Source organism: Pteropus medius, unplaced genomic scaffold, assembly GCF_902729225.1.
Source record: "Pteropus medius unplaced genomic scaffold, Ma_sr-lr_union100, whole genome shotgun sequence".
Classification (NCBI taxonomy): Eukaryota; Metazoa; Chordata; class Mammalia; order Chiroptera; family Pteropodidae; genus Pteropus; species Pteropus medius.
The window spans coordinates 3,603,628-3,619,977 of record NW_024354499.1 but is presented as its reverse complement, the minus strand read 5'-3'; the positions used below and the strand labels follow the sequence as shown (position 1 = coordinate 3,619,977).

Genomic DNA, 16,350 nt, shown 5'->3' with positions numbered 1-16,350 from the left:
CTTGTGCCCCCTCAGAAACTCTGCCAGAGGTGCAGTGAAGGCATTCAGTGCCTAGTATGCGCCTTGCCATGCCCTGCACTGGGCGGGCTGCAAACGATACAAAGGTGCAGGTTGTACCCTAAAGGAACTGAGCCAGAGGGAGAGTTTGGGTTGAGGATGACGGATCAAAGACGCTCCAACTCCTGCCTGTGCCTCTTCCTAGATGTATAATGAGGCAAGGTAACCTTCCTTGGCTCCAGCTTTTCCATTTATAAAATGAGCTACATCATCCGATCAATGTCCAACATGAACATACTGCCTAGCCTTTAACACAGTGCTTGGTACATGTTAGGCACTCAACAGTTTTGTCCCTTTTACCAGCGGCAGCAAAAGAAAACTCTGTGGACAACCTGCCCGGAGGCTTTGGGCCCGAGGTTGCTGGGGAGAGGTCATGCCGCCCTCCCCAGCCCTGAAACCCACTCCAGCCTGGTGTGGGAGTACGCAAGGAGGGGTCGGAGGCTGCCTTCTCAGCTCCTGTACTGGACCTTCCTGCTTCCCCTGGCGACTGTCCCCTCTGTGTAGCCCCAGGAGTGTGGCGGTCCGCGAGCGCGCGCGCCGCGCGGGACAGCAGCAGTTGGCCCTCCGCGCCGGCAGGCAGCGCTAGTCCAGACCCGGCCAGAGGCAGCTCTGGGGCCGGGATTCTCTCAGCGGCGGCGCACGGTCGTCCGGCCGTCCGCTGGGCGGGGACGCGGCAGCGGTGGCGGTGGCTCCGTGTCACCGGAGCCCGATCGCGCAGGCCCGTCCCGGCGGTCGGGGGCCGGGCGGGACAGGGGCGCCATGTGGTTCATGTACGTGCTGAGCTGGCTGTCGCTCTTCATCCAGGTGTCCTTCATCACGCTGGCCGTCGGTGAGAGTGCGCGACCCCGGTCTGAGCGGGCTCCCACCCGGCATCGCTTGGGTTCGCACCACGAGGGTGCCACAGCGACCCGGAGATTCCTGCCCTGCGCTCCCGGCTTTCGCATCCCCTCCCCTCCTATCCCACCTGGTCCTGCCCTACCTTCTGAACCCAGCAGCCCAACCTGACCGCGGGTCCTTCCAGTTGTCACAAAGTCCGCCCCAGCAGTTCCCGGGAGAGGCTCTCAAGTGCCCCGCGCCGGCGCACCGCTAACCGCTGCCGCGCCCACCTTCGGGGCCGACAGCTCCGAACTTTTCCCGGATATCTCCCGCCGCCCTTTCGCCTCCGGCCCTTCGTACTTCTTACTCCGACTTTGATATGCTTACCCCTTCTGGCTACTTCGTACTGTTGATCTGAGCTGAGATCTCACCTCCAGGAAGCCCTTCTTGTGGGGTTTGATGGTTCAGCAATGCCCCTACTTTCCCTAAAATAGCAGTTAACACTGGTATTATCTTATGCTCCTCCCACCTCCCCCCTTCCCCAGCTGGGTCAGGGGAGGGACCTTGTTTGTCTTCTGTTACATTGTCTCAGCACTTAGCCAAGCACCTGGCCCACGCTAAGTGGACAAGATATTTATCAATGACTGGATGAAATTCCTCTTTATGAGCCAGAGGTTAGCACTATGCTGAGGCGACAGATACAGGTTTACACTTTTATGAAGTCTCTCCTTAGGTGCCCTGATAAAGTTTTACTTCTTCTGAATTGAGAAGCTACACATAGGTCGTTCCGTTTGTTCCTTGCCTTCTGGAGTCCATGAGGCACTGGTGATGGGACCCCAGCTGTAGAGAAAAGGATGACCATGATGGTAGGAGTGGCCTTGGCTAATGTTCTCTCTACTTGCCCCTCTTTCTGTCCCTTTAGCGGCTGGACTCTATTATCTGGCAGAACTGATAGAAGAATACACAGTAGCCACCAGCAGGATCATAAAATACATGATCTGGGTAAGTGGTGGCTGTCCCCAGGGCTCTCCCTCACTCTTTCGCCCTGCCTCAAAAGGAAGTAGAGAAAGCGTGGCATGGACGATGAGACTTCTGCCCCTGCTCTTTCCTGAGGGTACCACTCCTACCTCCCTGCCCTGCACCTTGTCCTCTGGGTCTGCTCTTCTGGGCCCCAGTCTTTCTTTGCTTCCTTCTCCAAGTGGCATCGCTTCACTGCAGACCCCATTCTCAGTTCCTTAAGGCAACAGCTCAGTGCACATTCTTTGTCGATGAGACCATTGCTTTGCCTTTGCTTGGCCGTCTTCCACTGTCTCTAGCCCCTCACTCTGCTCACAGCATTTAGAACTGAGAGGAAACTTAAGGACAGTTTTGTTAATTGTCCCTTTTCTCATTGGATCAAGTAACTCATCCAAAGAGAGAGACACCTTCTCCGGCCCAGACCATGCCCTCCCCAGGTCTCATGGAAGGCTTCTTTTTCTGAAGACACAATCTTTGCCATTGATGTCAAAGCCACAGGAGTGGCTTCTGGTGGATAGATTTCTGCCAACTGCAGGAAAGGCTGGGGGTGGCGGTGGGAGCACATTTGGACAAGAGGAGTCCAATGCCTTTCAGGTCCCTGGGTGTCAGCAGCCACTTCCACTCTGGGTTTGACTTGGGACAGGGAGTCAGGGGTGGAGACAAGACCATAGCTCTCAACTCTAGGTTCAGAGGTCCAGCTTGTGGGTGTTGGTACAGGAATTAGACCTTCATTCAACTAACTCCCATTTGTTAAGCACTGACAACTATAAGTCCTTCAGAACAGCGTTTTCACACTGCAGGTATGATTCATTATTGGGGTATATAGTCAGTTCAGTAGGAAATGATCAGCATAAAAAGACGGAATATAAAAGACTAGAATTGAAAATTGAACTTTGGTCATATATTTGTATGTATGTGTTGGGGTCACAATGTAAACTTCTGCTTACTGTGTGTTGCTGTCAAAAACTATGAGAATGACGTTTAAAGGTGCTACCCTTTGGTAGCTGAGAGACTAGTTGGGAAGATCAGACCTGTGAGTAAAGTGAGGAAAGATTGAAGCATGAACCTAGTGTTGCCCCGAGTGGGCTGGGGGTTAATGAGTCCAGGAAGGCTGCCTGGAAGAGGCTTCCTGCACTGTGTGCCTCTGGTTGTTTCAGTTCTCCACAGCTGTGCTGATTGGTCTCTACGTTTTTGAGCGCTTCCCCACCTGCATGATTGGCGTGGGCCTCTTCACCAACCTCGTCTACTTTGGCCTCCTCCAGACCTTCCCCTTCATCATGCTGACTTCGCCTAACTTCATCCTGTCATGCGGTGAGAGCGGGCAGAGTTGAGGAGGCAGCTGAGATGGTTGGATATGCCCAGCTCAGGCTGGGGGCAGACTGAGAAAAACAAATCACTGAGTCCTTCAGGAGTCCAGGCTGATTGGGAGGATGGGGTTCTCACACATGAGGAGCCTACTTGGCTCAAATGACTGAATTTGGTGGGAGTGAGATACTCAGATAGAGAGGGCTTTCCCAGGGAGGTAAGTGTGAAAAAGGGATTGGGAAGAGAGGAGAGGTGGGCTTGCTGAGTAGTTAGAGCCCCTAAGGTACCACTTGGCCAGGAAAAGCCCAAAGCCCTTCCCTGGCAGGCAGGCAGCTCCCCGTCTAGTCTTCTGGCCCAATGCCATGATTAAGACAGGAGTCTCATGGGTCTGTGGACCCCTTGCAGATTGCTCTTTATGGCTTGACGAGCATGTTTGGAGCACCCTGGCCTTCCTGCCTTTGCCCTGCCACCACTCTCTGACCCTGGGGAGTCCTTTCCCCTTTCTGTGCCTTAGGTTCTCCATCTGTTCAAAGACAATGTTTGGGAGACTCAGTTGGCATATAGAAGGTACTTATATGTATATTTATAGGTGTTCGTGGAAAAAGTTCTGGAAGGTATTTGGTTACCAGGATTGCCTTTTCTCCTATTAATTGTTACTGATCATCCTAGCTTTTGGTTAGGATATCACATGGAATTGAGGTATTTTAGAGCTACTTTTATATTTCTAAGGGAGAACTTGGGAAGACTATTATCCACGAGGAGGGCACAGTGTTGAAGCTAGGACTGGCCTCTTCTCTGTGTGCCTTGGTGTGATTTCACCAAAGAATTTGTTCAGTGGGGTTTGGTGTGGGGAGCCCTTCCCTGGAGACCAGGCCCCTTCTGCATCTTTCTAGGGCCCTCCACCGCCCCCTCCCCACCCCACTAGCAGCGGGCTCTTCCAACCTGCCCTTTAGATGCTTGAGAGAGTTTTTCTGAAAGATTTTGTGGGTATCAGGCACCATCCTATCTCCCAGTATCCCCTAGTGCTACAGCGTGGCTAGGCATGGGAGGGGCAAGAGATATAGGAAAAAAGAGATGTAGTGGCTATGAGGTATATGTAAGGGGTGTCCAGTTTTGGGGAACGCTTTGTTCTGGTGCCTGCCCTCACTTCACCATGGGATTGAACAGGGTTGAGTACCCGTCTCTGAGCAGCCTGTCCCAGGATCTCTCACTCGCTCTCTCCCATAACTTTAGCTGCACAGTAAGGAGATGTGGGGGGATCCGGAATGTACCAGTTCAGAGCAGTGGGCTCTGCTCTGCAGCGGGATGAGGAAGGACCCCCCCTCCCAGAATTTTGAGGAACCCTAAAACTATACCCCCAAAGTGTCTAGCCAACTGTGCCCTTTTATTATTGAGGAATGAGAGCCTCTTTTTTTGAGTTGGTCATCTCCCTGCTGCCCATTTTGGAGTAGAATCTCCTGTGAGTACGTGTCCTACCCACCTGCGACTTCCCCTGTGGGCGAGCTCTCTATAGCACTCACATCCACTAAAAACCAGGTCGTCATGGTACTTTGGAATATGGAACACTGAAGTCTCTTATCACTCAAAGAGCTTACCTGCCTTCTATTTTTACTCATGAATGCCCTCTGCAGTTGACAGGTGGGGGCTAACTCTCCCATTTTAGCAGATGGAAACTGAGTCCTGGAGAGTCGTGTACTTGGCCCAGAAGCCATACTGAGTTGGCTGTCAAGTCAGGACTAAAGCTCAGGGCTCCCAACTCCCAGGGGCCTTTTAAAGATTTAAAGTCTGGCTTTACGTTATTCCCTCCAAATTAACTGACTCTTCCTTCCCTCAACAGGACTAGTGGTGGTGAATCATTACCTAGCATTTCAGTTTTTTGCAGAAGAATATTATCCTTTCTCAGAGGTAAGAAGTGTTTAGTATATCAAACTATGAACAGGGACGGAGGGGAGTATAGGGGATTTGCATGATTTGCTTTGTGAACTTGGCTATGATTTGAAATCATCCATTTAGGGATAACACATTTTTAAAAACTTAGGTGATTTTAGAAAGCAGTGTGGATGAGGAGCAGGGAACCCCCTTCTGCCGAGGTGGGGAGATCACTGCTCTTCGCCAGTAAGTCCTTTGGGTCTCCCAGGATCCCAGCCTAATACCCCAAGGACAGGAAGGGGCAGTCGGGTAGTCTTGCCTGATGCAGACTTCTCAGGGCTAGGCTGCAGCCCTGAACCCTGGCTCCTCTCACTGGCCCACCAAGACCTCCTCTCAGGATTTCTCCACACCCTGCCACTCCAGTCTGGACCCCTGGGGAAGAACGAGGTCACTACTTTGGGTAGTGTGGGTCAGTCATGGTTTTGCCCTCCATCTGCCTCCTTCAGAGGAATTGCTTGTTCTAGTGACCAAGATTTGGGGACTGTGGCCACACTAGGCCATCTTCACCCTCTACCTCTCCCCACTGTACTATCTCCATGTCCAAGATGTCCTGTCTCTGCTTCCCAGGCCCCCCTCAGAGATCAGGTGTGGGGTCTTTTGTGCATTCTTGACCACCTAAGATACATGGTGACCACGCTCAGCCCACCCTTGGCATCTCCAGGGGCACCCTCTTCTCAGTGTTTCTTGTTGCCAGGTCCTGGCCTATTTCACTTTCTGTCTGTGGATAATCCCATTTGCATTCTTTGTGTCACTGTCGGCTGGGGAGAACGTCCTGCCTTCTACCATGCAGCCAGGAGGTAAGAATGGGTTTGTGAGGGGTCACAGTGGGAGGACGCCAGCAAGGCCTGAGTTGTCTGGGGGAGTCGGAGCCCAGCCCCATGATGGAGACACTTGGGCTCCAGGTGGGGAGAGCTATGCAACATTCAGACACGCACACACACTCATCTCCCTGCCTGTGTCTCCACAGATGACGTGGTCTCCAATTACTTCACCAAAGGCAAGCGGGGCAAACGCTTAGGGATCCTGGTTGTCTTCTCCTTCATCAAAGAGGCCATTCTACCCAGTCGTCAGAAGATATACTGATCCCCTTGGGTAGGGGATGCCGGGGCAAGATCAGGAGAGCCAGGCCCCTGGGCTTCTGTACTAGGTGGGAACATGAGCCTGGAAGGCACCTTCCCCCAGCCCTGGCCTGACTTCCTTCAACTCTCCTTGAAGCTCCCATCCCCACCCTCCTCGGGTGGCTCAGATCTGATACTGCTAGAGGCTGTGACCTTAGAGGGCACTGAAGGCGGCAGAGCCTGCTTGGCCAGGAGGCTGTGGTCCACCTGGTTGTGTGGAAGCTGAGCTCTCTGTGGTCCTCCCCACCCCCTTCCATGCTGGGTCAGGAGGTGCTGGCTCAGCTGGGGCAGGCAGGGCAGAGGCCGTGAAGCTGGAGAGCAGACAGTGATAAGTTATTTGGGCAGATGGCCATGGGGCGGGGCCGTGGCTTGGCACTTCCAAGAGAAATAGTTTTTGCTATTGAACTGTGATTTCTGTCCAAGTCTGATTCCTGTTTGAATAAAGATTCTAGGTGGCACTGTTTGCCTTAATACCCTGAAAGTTCATCTTCCTTTCTGCTGACCTTCTGCCCTAGACTGGATGGGCTTTTCTGCTCCATGGGTTTCTTTTCTGGGATTGGGTCTTGCCTTTCTGAAGGGACTGTTCTTGTGGCCCTTAGTGGGAATGGGGCAGAGAAGAGGAGCTGAGCCTGGTCAGGGGATAGAGAGTGGTGGGTGAAGGCAACCTTTCTCATGCCCCTCCCTTTCTTCCATCTCTTCTTTCCCCAAGACTTCATGATTATCAAGCTGGGGGCTGAGAGGTTTAGATTTGCAGAGCAACATCTACAGTAATCTATAAGTCTTCCCCTGGGGGGAAAGGAGTGGTTTCTGGCTGAATTCTAGGTCAGGCTCAGGGGGCTACAGCCTATTTTTTAAGAAATGGGACTGATGGGAGAAGCTGTTTGTCACTCTAAGCACATGAGGGCTGGGCCTTCTCTTCTGTGTACTTGGCTCCTGGGGAGATGACCTCAGACTTCTAAGAAGGCAGGCCAGGTCCCAGGCACAGACCAGCATTTGTTGACCTTGCACTCCAACTACAGTGCCTTGCAAGTACTCAACAGTACATATTTGGAATGAAGTCCCCATGAGAGCCATTGCTAGCCATATCTTATACCTCAAAGTGAGGCTGGCACGTGCAGAGATGGACTGCACACACATGGTACCTTGAAGACCCTGAGAAGACCCTTGTGCTTGAAAACCTTTCTTCCACATCTTGCCTCAAGTCCCACCACATTCCTTCATTTCCTTAGCTTTAGCATTTCCTTTTCCTTGGGAGGAGCAGCACATTTTGGTCTTCTCTCAATGGAAATGAGATTGCCAGGCCCTTTTATCCTATGCAGACAAAGGAGAACAAGGTAGAGGACACTGGAGGCCAACATCATCTTCACTGCTGTGCCAGCAGCTGGCTCTGCTCCACTGCTGTTTCCAATGACGAGGCTTCACCCCTTTCATTTGCTCAACTGCCAGTGCTTTCCCTGGGGGTTGCCAGTGGCCTTCTAATGCTAAATCCAGCAGACCCTTTTGATATTTTACTGGGTTTCTGCAGCATCTGACAGGGCTGATCACCCCCAGCTTCTTGAATCGCACCTCCCTGGCACTTCTGCAGCTGATTCTCTTCCTACCTCTGTGGCTTCTCCTTCCCGTGTCCTGTGCAGGCTTCTCCACTCACCCCATGCACCGTGGGGTTTCTCAGGATTCTGTCATGGGCTCCCTGGAGGAGCTCATTAATGCCGATGGCTTTGACTCTTTGCCAAGAAACTAAGAGTTGACCTCCAGCGCCAACATCCCTCCTGGGCTTCTGAACCACAGTTCCGATGCCTGTAGGTGCACAGACAACTCTCATGGCCCAGATGGCACTTGTTGCTGGCCTCTGCAAACCTGCCTCTTTTTACCTGCTGTGGCCCCAAGATCACTCAGGAGCCAGACCAGAAACCTGCTTTCTGTCCCCTGCTTTCTCTTTCTGCCCCTCCCACATCCAAGTTCTAAAAACTGTCGTTTGCCTTCTTAACATCTCTTATTAGAACTACTCCCACTGTCATCGACTTTCACCTGGATTATTGTGACAGCCTCCTCCTGTTTCTCTGTCCTGCATCCAGAATTGTCTTTCTAAAATGCACAGTTGATCAAGTCCTTCCCTGACCTACAACCTTCCATGGCTTCCCACTGCCTTCAGGATAAATCTGGACCCCTTAGCATGGCTGTGAGACTTGTGGTATGCTGCTTCCTGCTTGCCTCTCTGGCCTCATCACTTGCCACCTTGCACTCTGGGTCCCAGCCTCCTGTATCCAGAGATGCTGCTTTGATTCTCCTTTGCTCTTTTCACTGGGTATCTTCTCTGTCAATTCTCAACTTAGATTTCACTTCATCCTAGGAGCTTTGGATGTCCCCTCCCCAGCCTACCCCAGCACACCGCACAGATCACTCTGGGCTCACTTGCCTGTGTACTGGTCTATCTCCTCACCAGACTGTAAGCTCATTGAGGGCAGGGACTGTCCTTCAATTTTTGTATCAACAGCGCCTGGCTTGGTGCCTGGCACAAAGAAAGCACTCAATAAATGTTTGTTTAATGAACCCTTTGTAGTGATGTGTACAGGGGGTAGCTGGGGGGTGGGCGGGCGGTGGGGAGGGTGCACGCTAGCTTCCTGGAGGAAAGACAAGTACTTTCATAGTCCCAAACCGAAGCAATAGGTCCTCCCTCCCTTCCCCCAGAGAAGCTACCTGTGCCTCCCTGACCTGCAGAAACCCTAGTGGCAGCCCACAGTGGCAGGGAATCCCATGGCAGGTGACACATTAGCTGTCTTCTATACCATTCTGGATCTGGAGATGGAGCATGAGATTTAGAAACTATAGCAGAAGGACTTAATCTGAACAAGAGGCAGAATTTCCAAGTGGTCCCCCACCATCCTGGAAGCCTTGTCCCTGGTGGGCTGTTTGGGAGGTAGGGGGCAGCAAACGAAACACCAGTATGTTACTTTTACAATGCTAGGGCCTAGGATAGAGACTGACCCCCCACTCTAAGCCTTGGGCTCCTGCCCTAACTTGAATCTCTTGGACGATCCCAGAGGTTTCTTTGTGGAGAGAAGGGAGACCTGGGACCTGGGCTTTTGGGCTCTGATCCTCGAGCTTGGGAGTCAGAAGCCTCCTCCCTTCTTCCCCGTCCATAACATGGATGGCCACACCTCAGCCTTCACCGGGCTGCCTCAGGTCAAGAGGCTGCCAAAATAAGTTTATGGAGGGTGGTTAAGGAGAAGGCAGAGTGGGAAGCCCTTGATGGGCTTGCACAGTTGCCAGGAAGGCTTTGTCAAATGTCTCACGCAGGCTCATGGCCAGAGTGTCAGTCCAGAAGGTGTGGTCACCTAGATACCGTTTCCGGGCCACATTCCTCATGCTGACAGAGTAAAAGCCCTGGGGCACCTTCATCCTGTAGGGCCGCACCAGAGGATACAGTTCGCGGATTATCACCTCCAAAGGCAGCCGGGGCACAGGCCCTACCTGGTTGCCAGCCACCGTATGCAGCCGAGCACCACCGTGCCCATCAGACTTAACCTTGATGAATCCATGGAAGTCGTACTCCAGGCTGGGGTCTGGATGCACGCCCAGGCGGATGCCTTGTGGGTAGCCGATCTGGGCAGTGGGAGATGTGGCAGGGTTGTTGCTACGATTCCACAACTCTGGCCGCCTGATTGTGGGCTGCTGGTAGGTGGGTAAGAATCTCACGAATGGCTGCAGTTTGAGCTCTAGTTTCTGTTGCAGGAGTGCCTCTGGGGAGGGGTGAAAGCTCCTGGGAGGCTTGAGGGTCTTGGAGAGGGTGATGGCCCATGGTGGGGCTCTGGGCTTTAGCTCAGTATTGCAGGTCAGGGATTGGCCTTGGGGCTGCACCTTGCTACGGAGCCACTTCTTGAAATCAGCTTCTCTCAGAATTTGGTGCTCTTTCTGCAACATTAGAGGGCACAAGATAGTTGAAGAGGGCTGTTCCCCCTGTGCTTCTGTGGAAGGAGGCCCAGTGGCTACAGTCCTTGGGAATCTCAGGTCTGATTGGTCAGATACCGTCCTGCCCCAAGGGAGCCCTGATTCTGATGAGGAGACAGCTATTGCCTCAAGGAAGCCCCTGGGCTGATGGGGTAGACAGAACCTCTCCCATAGGGGAGACCTCCAATCTGATGGAGCTACAGCCTCCAACCTAGGTAAGGTCTTCAACTTGAGCAGAGAGACACAGTCCCTGCCCTACAGAAACCCTTGATTCTTACAGGAGGGAACCCATATCGATAGTGGAGACATGTCCCACCCTAAGAGTCTCCGGTTTAATGGGGAGCGTGGGGGAGTGGGAAATGGTTGGAAGCAAATGAGAAGTGCAAACTGCATACTTGACCTTGGACCAAGAAAGCAGAAAAGTTCGGAAGGCCTGGAGCTGGGTGGAGCTAATCTGGGCAGGCTTCTTGAAAATGGTTGGCCTTGAGCCGTCATGTACGGGCCTGGTTTCCTGGCTCTCCGGGCTGGGTGGTGATAATTCTGTCCAGCTTTCTGTTCTTGCCTCCACTACCACTGAACCTTTAATTTGTCACAGAGCTGCCGCCCCCTTCCTGCCCCCTGTTTCAGTCTCACTTCCTAGACTGTTGCTAAGCCCTCAGGTGGTTGGGAGATTGTCTCAGCTGGGAAGGTAGGCTCTGATTAGGCTAAGCCTCTCATAATAATTCCATCAGCCTTGCTCCACACCTAGGTCAGTCAGCCCATGCTCTAGGGATTGAAACAAGAGTGGACATATGATCTAATTGAGGCCAGTAAGAGATGAAGGGTGATCTGCAAGGGGCTTCTGGGAAAGTTTAGAGACACAGGAACAGATGGGCTTTGCCTCCTCTGGACACATGTGACTGAAAACAGAGGAAATAGGGCTGAGAAAACTGGAAAGAAGTGCAGCTGGAGCAGAGCTGTAGTCCTAGATTTTGCCAGCCACAAAGCCCTCCCCACTTATGGATACACTTAGGATTCCCACCATTTTCTTGCTGGGTTTTCTGGTTCATGCATCCTATGTAATTATACCTGCTTAAAATCCTTTAGTGACTTTTCTTCCCCAGCCAAGATCTATCATTAATCTGGGCCTCTGTCAAATCTCTAGCTTGTCAATCTCCAACTCACATTGGACCTCCCAGTTCTACTGAATTTGTACTTTTCAGCATATACCGTGCTTCCATGTGCCTCTTTGCCTCTCCACATGGTTGTCTATTCCTTCCGCCTGGTCAGCCCTTTCCTACTTCCTCAAATGGCCAACTGCTGCCCATCTTTTAAAGACTTTTCTTAAACATTATTCCTTTGGCACTCTCCTGGACCACTCCCCTACTAGACTTTAAGCTCCTTGAGTGAGAGAACCACCTCTTATTGGTCTTTGGAGCCTCAGGGTCTAGCAGGTGCCTAGTAGAGAGTGAGTGCTCAGTGTCTGTTGGAAGAATGGGTCTTTTTGACCAGTGTGTCCCAGTTAGGGCCTGGGTCTCATTAAAGATTCTGCTCACCAGAAAGAGGCAGTGCTCTAGGAGGAGCTCCATAAATACTTGATAATTTAAGTTGTATTTGCTTTCTAACCCAGACTTCTGACCTAAGGGAGTGGCTTCTAAGGGTGGAATTTGTCAGAGGAGGGAAAGAGGGAAGCTCTTTCTGGATGGGACTGCTTCTAGCCACCATTCTAAGCACACATGTGAGTCATTGTCTGCTCACATACCTGTATAGCAGCTGATGCCCGGTGCCCCTGCCCCTTACTTGATACTCAATCAGGTAGTCCTGCTCCATGAGGATCAGCTGGCCCTTGAGCCTCTTCAGTTTCTTCATCTCACAAGCAAAGTCCTTCTTGTCTCGTTTCCACATGGCATCCTTCAAGAACCTGGTGCCAGGGTGCGGGCATGTCATCACCCAGTGACTGGGCTTCAGCCTGAGCTGGGAAAACTGGTTGCTGCTAAGGGCCTGGGTGAGAGTGAGAGGGGCTGCCAGAGATGAGATGAGCAAGATGACCCACCCCCATTGCTCCAGGCCTCTTTGGCTAACTACTTCCAGTGAGTCAGGAGAGGAAAGTGTCTGAGAGTCTAATCACTACTCTTCTGCTGAGGCTCCAGGGACCTCGGGGCAAGGCAGGAGGGCAGTGCTAAAACCAAAGGAGAGAGACCTGTGGAAAGCCTCTGGGAATAATATCCTAGGAAAGGGCTTCCTCCACAGACTTATCCCATAGCCATCTGGCTTCTCAGACCCTCTTAAAGGCTCCACCTTGGATGAGGGCCCTAGGGGAATGGCTGGGAGAGGGGAAGGGGTGGCAGGTGGTTCTCATAGCCTCACCGAGCACAGTTGCGGTGGTTCCAAATTCTGCAGTAGTCGATGGGCTTGCAGCCCATGGCATCTCGGGCATGGACATTAGCACCATTCTTTACCAAGACCTTCACACAGCTCAGCAGGCCCTCACGGGCTGCCAGATGCAGGGGTGTGGAGCCGTTGCATGTCTGACTGGAGGTCCAGCCGGTGGGAAGAGGGTGGGAAGAAAGGACAAAGGGCACCTGCCTATCAGATAGGTGGGCAAATCAGCTTTCAGGCCTGCTCTGCCACCAGCCCCCTGGGTGACAATGGCATGTCCCTCTCTGTCCTGCAGTTTCCTCAGCTGTAGAAGGAGGGCTTGGACTAAACAGTCAAAATCTGAGTACGGGTGAAGGAGAGCTGGACGGAGAGCTGGGTTGGCTGGAGCTCAGAGACCACTAACTTCATCCTCTTAAGTCAGCCAGCCTTCCTGCCCCTTCCCCATGCCTGGCCATGGCCCACAAGGCCTGCACGTCCTGGGCGCTGCCTCTTCCTCCACTTCATCCTCTGACCTTGCCCCATTCTTTCCCAACACATGGCCTTTGCACATGATGTTCCCTCTGCCAGGTACAATGTTCATGGCTGGCTGTCTTCAGGTTGCACTTTAAATGTCACTGCCTTAAGAGGTGACTGCTCCTTCCAAAACAGATCTTCTCTCTGTCCCCTTTACTCTCCACCCCACCACCCTGTTTATTCCCTTCATACCTACTTACCACACTGTCATTCTGTTCATTTATTAGTAAATTAATAAATTTACTATCTGCTCCTGCACTGGGATATTAGTTTCATGATGGCAGGAACCACTTCTGTGTGTTCACTGCTGTACTCCTCACCTCTAGCACAGTGCTTAGCACATAGTACATGCTAGATAAATATTTTGAATGAATGCAGTCTCCTGTATGCCATTTATGCCCTTTCCATGCATTTTCTCAATTATCACACTAGTCTCACGTGATAGTCACTGTCATCCTCTCAAATTTCAGTTGAAGACGCCGAGGCAATAAGTAGTTCCCAAACTTTGCTGCAAATTAGAAGCACCTGGGGATCTTTTATGACTTCCAAAGCCCAGGCCATACGCCAGACCAATTAAATTACAACTTCTGGATTGAACACAGGAATTGGTCTTTTTTGAAGCTCCCCAGGTGATTCTGAGGTACTGAAGAGCACTGAGGCTTAGGGTTGAGTGACTTGCCTGAGGTCTCGATGTTTGCTAGCCGGTGTCAAAGCTGGGACATGAACTAGGTCTGTCCTCTTCCAGAACCCAGTTTCTTAACCTGTACACCACATGGGTTCTCTGACTGCTTTATGTGGGACCCAATTCTTGTCTCCCCACAGCAACCCTGCCTGTCTGCTTGCCTGGAAGCAGGTTCCTATATGCCACACTCCAAGCCACTCTCTTGATGTAGGCTGGACTCACGTGTTGAGGGCCGCCCCATGCTTAAGCAGATAGTGAATGCACGGGAGGACCATGGTCTTGTTGTCCCTGTGGATGACAAGGTGCAGGGGTGTCTGGCCATTGTTGGTGGGCTGGTCCACAGGAAACTTGTATTTCTCTACCAAGAGCTGTAGGCATTCAAGCTTGCCGCTCTGGGCTGCAAAGTGGATGGCAGTGAAACCCTGTGGGGGCCAGAGGAGGGCAGGAGGAGGCTGAGCAGGATTGAGGCCCCAGGGTCCACAACCTAACCTAGGTAGCAGTTTCTTGGGTTTCTCTTTCCCCTATTCCCTGTGCCCTTGGAGTCACTCACACCCCTTTTCCACTCCTGTATGTGCTCACTCTTCCTGGCTGCCCCCAAAGGGCCCTCCCACTGTGGGAAGGTGGATTAGGACAATATATCCAGAAAAGGACACCTCTCTGCCAGGTGACCACCATGTAAGGAGCTCTTGGTGGTGGGTAGGGGGACCTCAGTCCTTGCCCCTGCACTCCAAGGCCTTACCTTGCTATCGGTAGGGATTTCCCCACGATCCCGGTTCAGACAGAACTGTAACCATTCCAGGTTGCCCAAGGCGGCCGCGAACAGTTCGTAAGAGCTTCCAATTGCCCCATGGTCCCACTCATCCACTGGGCTAGAGTCAGCGTGGGGGTGGGGGGAAGTAAGGGGGAGTGAGCGAAGAAGCGCGGGCTGGTCCCAGTCCCACGCGGGCGAGGCTGTCACTTGCACTCGAGGCGTTAATGGAGGCCAGGCTAGGGCTGGCTGGCCGGCAGGGCAAGGAAGAAATGGCCATTGTCGAGGGCCCGATCTTCTTTGTGGAGTCTAGCCCGGGTCCCAGCCCGTACCCCCTGGCTCCTCAACAGTCCCCACCTTCCTGCTCCAGGCCCTGCCCCCCTAGGGAGGCGCTGAGTGGGTTCCCTGCCGCAGCGGGGCTATCTAGTCCTCAGCTCACCTGGGCTGTTTGGATTCAGAGTTACTCCAGTTGACCTTCGAGTAGGCTCTCTCCGAAGACTTCCTGGAGACACGTGGTGTTGGCAGGGACTGTGTGCTCCTCCTCTCCCCGCCGCGCACTGAGAGCCCACTCTGGGCTCGCAGGGTCCTGCCGGCCATCGGAGGCTGGACCTGATGCTGCTGGCGGGGCGGGGGCGGGGCCTGCTCCTCCCAGGCTGCATGGGGCGGGTCCAGGGGCAGAACCTGGGCGCCTCTGAGGGCCCTGGCTGCTGCCAACCCCGCCACCCCAACCGCCCCGGCCCGCTCATCCTGGAAATTCAGCATCAAATGCAAACACACCAGACTGAAAGATACTTAGCTTTTGTTTCCGATTATAAAATTAGCAAGCGCTGACTGTAAGAAAAAAAAAAAGGGAAAAGAACAATGAGGAATTTAAAAACCGTAACCCTACCACCCACAGAAATCAGTCTATTACGATGTATATATACACATACCATATAGACATTTTATACCTCTTTTCATTTCGCGTTATGTTACGAGCTAACTTCTGCCGTCATTCCACATAGCAAACGCACATTGTGACGCAACCTAGCCCCAACATCAGAATGGATGCGCTGTCATTTCACAAGCGCTGCAGAAAGTAAAATGGCTCGTATTGGGTTGTTTTCTTAGCGGAGATTCCTGCTAAGAAAGTAGAGAATTACTAGGTGAAAGAAAACGAACACTTATTTTAGCTGTCGATATGTTTCCAACTGCCCTCTAGCAAGACTTTATATTCGTTTACACATCCGCCTGCAGTAAAGCAGGTAGCACATCAGCGATGTGACTTTGGGCAAGTTGCCGGACTTCTGTGTCTCAGTGTCTGCATCAACAGAATGAGGAAATCATATCTACTTGGCAAGGAGGGAAAGGATTCGAACAGTGAGAGAAGGGAGCTGAGTAATTTGCTATTATTAGAAGAGAAACTATTCCAACCATCACTAGCACTGGATATTATGACTTTAAAGAAATGTTGGCTAATTTGGTAGTGGAAATGGTTTTCTAAATTGACTCTGATTACTAGCAAGGGTTAAACAATTGATTATCAGTGTTTTTCTCTTCTGGGAGTTCTCTATTTATTCGCATTGTTTTTTGAGGGTCTTAATGTGTCTCACTGATTTGTAAAACTTATTAATGTAGTAACACTTGTATATTTTTGTTGTCAATATTTTCCTCAGTTTGCCTTTTAACTTTTTACAATATACAGTAGCCAAGCAATCAGCATTGCTTGAATTAAGCGTTGAGTGTTACTGAATAATATGTATTCTCCTTCTCAATTGAAAATGGGCAAAGAACCTGGGTAGACATTTCTCCAAAGAAGAGATACAAATGGTCAATAAGCACGTGAAAAGAAACTCTGTATTAATCAGAAGTAAAATGCA

At 51.8% G+C, this 16,350-nt stretch overlaps 2 protein-coding genes across 2 annotated transcripts; one reads left to right on the top strand and one right to left on the bottom strand.

Annotated features, from left to right (window-relative positions):
* The first annotated feature begins 694 nt into the window (after window positions 1–694).
* On the top strand, window positions 695–6,723 carry TEX261 (testis expressed 261). The gene is made up of 6 exons (XM_039852401.1): window positions 695–886; window positions 1,796–1,875; window positions 3,048–3,201; window positions 5,033–5,100; window positions 5,819–5,921; window positions 6,092–6,723. The coding sequence occupies exons 1-6, from the start codon at window positions 817–819 to the stop codon at window positions 6,205–6,207; spliced, it is 591 nt and encodes a 196-aa protein (XP_039708335.1). The 5' UTR covers window positions 695–816; the 3' UTR covers window positions 6,208–6,723.
* A 2,433-nt stretch (window positions 6,724–9,156) lies between these two features.
* ANKRD53 (ankyrin repeat domain 53) lies at window positions 9,157–15,128 on the bottom strand. Its single transcript, XM_039852402.1, has 6 exons — window positions 14,931–15,128; window positions 14,483–14,612; window positions 13,966–14,165; window positions 12,537–12,701; window positions 11,970–12,090; window positions 9,157–10,154 (listed from the first exon to the last, which is right to left on the bottom strand). Exons 1-6 carry the CDS (start codon window positions 15,086–15,088, stop codon window positions 9,462–9,464), a joined length of 1,467 nt encoding a protein of 488 aa, XP_039708336.1. The 5' UTR covers window positions 15,089–15,128; the 3' UTR covers window positions 9,157–9,461.
* Window positions 15,129–16,350: the final 1,222 nt, after the last annotated feature.